Source organism: Glycine max, chromosome 4 (assembly GCF_000004515.6).
Source record: "Glycine max cultivar Williams 82 chromosome 4, Glycine_max_v4.0, whole genome shotgun sequence".
Lineage (NCBI taxonomy): Eukaryota > Viridiplantae > Streptophyta > Magnoliopsida > Fabales > Fabaceae > Glycine > Glycine max.
The window spans coordinates 25,678,306-25,682,627 of record NC_016091.4 but is presented as its reverse complement, the minus strand read 5'-3'; the positions used below and the strand labels follow the sequence as shown (position 1 = coordinate 25,682,627).

The window sequence follows — 4,322 nt, the reverse complement described above, 5'->3', positions numbered from 1 at the left end:
TGTGTTCTCTTGTACCCAAAAACAAGCTTTGGTTCCTAGGCCTAAGGTATATCCAAGGCAATCAATCTAACCCTCATGGAGCTACCCACATGCTCAAAAATGGCAAACATACTCACACCCACTTGTTCCATGGGTCACTCCTCTCCAAATCATGTGCCAATGCCATTGGGGTATTTCACCGAACACTTGGTGGGCACAGGTTCAGGCGTAAATAGCTAGGGAACGGGGGCAATGTGGCATGCTCAATCCTTTCAGAATACAACTGAGGCCTAAGGCCATTGCCTACAGCCCTTCAACTCAACAAAAACGAGCAACAATTCAAGGATAACTTTGCTCGCATTTTTCTTTCTTTTTTGACCAAAACATGCAACTCAAAGCACCAAAAATATCAATGGAAAGCTAGAGAGACCAATAATGAGGTACTTACTTGTTGGGGACAATCAACAATGCAAATTGGGGTTGGAAACACAAAAGAATGGTGACCTAGGAGTGATGGATGGCCAATCCTGTGGGTGATAGCGTTCTTGAGTGAAAGGGAGAAATTTTGGGTGAAGAAACTCCCCCCCCCCTCCTTTTTTAACTAATTCGTGTAGGGGTGCTCGCCCAGGAAAGCTAACCCTTTTTTTTTAAGAAGAAATTACGTGCTCTCTACGGGTCAGTGCATGTTTTCTCGGAATCCATAGGATAAGTTAGGCATATTCGATGATCACTTTATAGAACTAAAAGACAAAAGCTTTAAAGGATACTAGGTTGTCTCCCAGTAGGGCCTCCTTAACGTGTGGAGCCGGTCGTGGGATGATGATCTACTGATCACAAGCCTAGTGCCTGCTCGTACCCATCCTTGAGCATTGGTTAAGTGGGAAAAGGCATTATGTAGTGAAACATGGCTACGCTACCACTTACCTCAGTTCATCCCTGTCTTGGATTTGGCGCTGTATTGACCATCGCTTGAAACGATCCTGTCCTTGTCTTTCGATTCACAAGATAAAAAAATGCATGTGCATGTGTATGCATGAGCAATTTCAAATGCAATAATTCTTTAGCAAAAGCCTGTTAGGTTTAGTTTTAATTAAGCGCTTGGGGCATCCCCATGGATCAAGCGAAAAGGCTCGGATCATTAAAAGAATAAGCATCTTTTAAGGCACAAAGCGAGGATCAGAAAAATGAATCATCAATCCCAGGTTCTTTAAATGATTGCGACGAAAATTTACAGAGGATAGGAATCCCTGGGGGAAACCACAGAAAATAAAACATGCAGCGACTTCCTTAATTGCCTCAAGTCTTAAGCGTAGTATCGCTTGACGACGTCGGAGTTTACGGGTGAAGGTAGTTCCTTGTCATCCATGTTGGTGAGCACAAGGGCCCCTCTGGAGAAAGCCTTTTTTACGATGAAAGGCCCTTTGTAGTTTGGGGCCCACTTTCCCCTATTGTCTTTTAGGGCTTGGGAGACTTTCTTCAGTACCAGGTCCTCTTCGCTGAACCTGCGTGAGCGTACCTTTTTGTCGAAAGCATTCTTCACCCATCTTTGGTACAAACACCCATGGCTCATAGCGGCCAGATACTTGCCTTCTATGAGATTGAGTTGATCGAAACGTTCTTGGGCCCACTCCGACTCCTTTAATCCGGACTCCGCCAAGATTCTTAAAGACGGGATTTCCACCTCAAACGGTAGCACGACCTCCATTTCATACACCAACGAAAATGGCGTTGCCCCGGTTAAAGTGCGCACCGAGGTTCGGTAACCATGTAGCGCGAAAGGGAGTATCTCATGCGAGTCCTTGTATGACACGGTCATCTTCTAAATAATCTTCTTGATATTCTTATTGGCTGCATCCACCGCTCCATTCATCTTGGGTCTGTAGGGTGTGGAATTATGGTGTTGGATCTTAAATTCCTCGCATATTTCCCCCATCATTTTATTATTCAAGTTTGTGTTGTTGTCTGTGATAATCTTCCTTGGCAAACCATACGGGCAGATTATCTCCCTCTTGATGAACCTGACCACCACACTCCTCGTGACGCTAGCGTATGAGGCATCTTCGACCCACTTGGTAAAGTAATCGATTGCCACCAAGATGAAACGATGTCTGTTCGTAGCTTTGGGCTCTATGGCGCCGATCACATCTACTCCCCACATGGAAAAGGGCCATGACGTGACCAATATATTCAATGGAAGGGGCAAAGCGTTGACATTATCCGCAAACGTTTGGCATTTGTGACACTTCCTTACATGGAGGCAACAATCGCTCTCCATGGTGAGCCAATAATAGCCCGCCCTCAAGATCTTCCTAGCCATGGCATGCGTACCAAAAGAGCCCTCATGGACCTCCCCTAGCATGTGCTCAGCTTCCTTAGCATTTACGCATCAAAGTAAAACCATGTCATGGTTTCTCTTGTATAGTACGCTTCCGCTTAAGAAGAAATCGGCCGCCAATCTTCTTAACGTCCTCTTGTTGTTGTCAGAAGCCTCCGGTGGGTACTCGCTTGATGTTGAAATACCAAGGCTTACCGTTCCACTCCTCTTCCACCACACAGCAATGTGTGGGCCTACCGCGACACATGAACTCAATGTATGGCAGGTCTCTATGTGGCGTCAACTGGAACATGGACGCTAAAGTGGCAAGTGCATCAGCCATTTGATTTTCCTCTCAGGGAACATGATGGAAAGTGATCTCATCAAAGAACTCAGCCAACTCCTTGATATAAGTCTGGTAGGGTATTAGTTTGTGATCCCTAGTTTCCCATTCTTCTCTCAGCTTGTGAATCACCAGCGTCAAGTCTCCGTATACCTTGAGTAGCTTAATGTTGAAGTCAATTATTGCCTGGACACCCAGGGCGCATGCTTCGTATTCAGCCATGTTGTTGGTGCAGTCGAAACCAAGCCTAGTCGTGAAAGGTATGCATTGATTGTCCGGATAGACCAATGCTACCCTAACGCCATGGCCCAGAACGTTTGATGCTTCATCGAACCACACGATCCACTTGTCTCTGTCCTTGTCTAGCTTCTCTTTAAATGAGGCCATGATGTCCTCATCTAGGAACTCGGAATGCATGGGTTGATAATCATTGAGAGGTTGCAGAGCCAAATAGTCCGCCGAGGCGCTCCCCTTTATCGCCTTTTGGGCGACGCAGACTATGTCGAACTCGGATAGCAAAACCTGCCATCGAGCGATCCGCCCGGTGAGAGCGGGCTTCTCAAAGATGTACTTGACCGGGTCCATCTTAGATACCAGCCAGGTGGTATGGCTCAGCATGTACTGTCTTAGATGGTGGGACGCCCAAACCAAAGCGCAACATGTCCTTTCCAGCAAGGAGTAGTTCATCTCACAAGCCGTGAACTTCTTACTTAAGTAGTAGACGACTCGTTCTCTTTTTCTGGACTCGTCATGCTGCCCCAGCATGCACCCCATTGACTCGTCCAAAACTGTCATGTACAGGATGAGAGGTCTCCCGGGCACCAGCGGCATAAGTACTGGAGGGTTCATGAGGCGCTGTTTGATTTTTCCAAACGCCTCTTGACAGTCCTCGTCCCAGTGGACGGATTGGTTCTTGCGTAAGAGTTTGAACAGCAGCTCACAAGTAGCTGTGAGCTGTGATATGAATCTGGCAATGTAGTTTAAACGCCCAGGAAATCTCGAACCTGCTTCTCAGTACGTGGTTCTGGCATCTCGAGGATGGCTTTTACCTTTTTGGGGTCCATCTCTATTCCTTTCTAACTTACGATGAAACCCATCAATTTTCCCGACTTGATCTCGAAGGTGCACTTAGCGGGGTTAATGAGGTGTTCCTCCTCAGTTTTAGACTTGGCGATCATGTCGTCTACGCAAACTTCAATCTCTCGGTGCATCATGTCATGGAACAAAGCCACCATAGCCCATTGATAGGTTGCCCCGGTGTTCTTGAGCCCAAAGGACATCACCTTATAGCAGAATGTTCCCCACAGGATGACGAACGTGGTCTTTTCCATATCCTCTAGCGCTATCTTTATTTGATTGTATCCTGAGAAACCGTCCATGAAGGAAAACAAAGTGAAATTGGATATGTTATCTACGAGGACATCGATGTGCGGCAGAGGGAAATTGTCTTTGGGACTGACTCGATTCAGGTCCCGATAATCCACACACATTTGTACCTTCCTATCCTTCTTAGGGACCAGCACAATGTTGGCCACCCACTCAGGGTATCGAGCTACCGCCAAGAAACCAACGTCGAACTACTTTTTTACCTCCTCCTTGATCTTCAGTGACATCTCGGGTTTCATTCTCCTTAGCTTTTGTTTCACCGGAGAATAACCGGAGTTTGAAGCTAACCTGTGCTGCACA

At 46.6% G+C, this 4,322-nt stretch overlaps 1 protein-coding gene across 1 annotated transcript; it reads right to left on the bottom strand.

The window, feature by feature from the left end:
* Nucleotides 1-2,459: 2,459 nt before the first annotated feature.
* LOC106798528 (uncharacterized) lies at nt 2,460-3,814 on the bottom strand. The gene is made up of 4 exons (XM_014775125.1): nt 3,722-3,814; nt 3,406-3,590; nt 2,769-3,300; nt 2,460-2,597 (listed from the first exon to the last, which is right to left on the bottom strand). The coding sequence occupies exons 1-4, from the start codon at nt 3,812-3,814 to the stop codon at nt 2,460-2,462; spliced, it is 948 nt and encodes a 315-aa protein (XP_014630611.1).
* Nucleotides 3,815-4,322: the final 508 nt, after the last annotated feature.

Coding starts and splice junctions, on each gene's coding strand:
- LOC106798528 (XM_014775125.1), bottom strand. CDS start 3,814: ATGATCGCCAAGTCTAAAACTGAGGAGGAACACCTCATTAACCCCGCT. Junction 3,591..3,721: donor GAAAATTGATGGGTTTCATC/GTAAGTTAGAAA, acceptor TTCATATCACAG/CTCACAGCTACTTGTGAGCT. Junction 3,301..3,405: donor GTTTTGGACGAGTCAATGGG/GTGCATGCTGGG, acceptor CTTGCTGGAAAG/GACATGTTGCGCTTTGGTTT.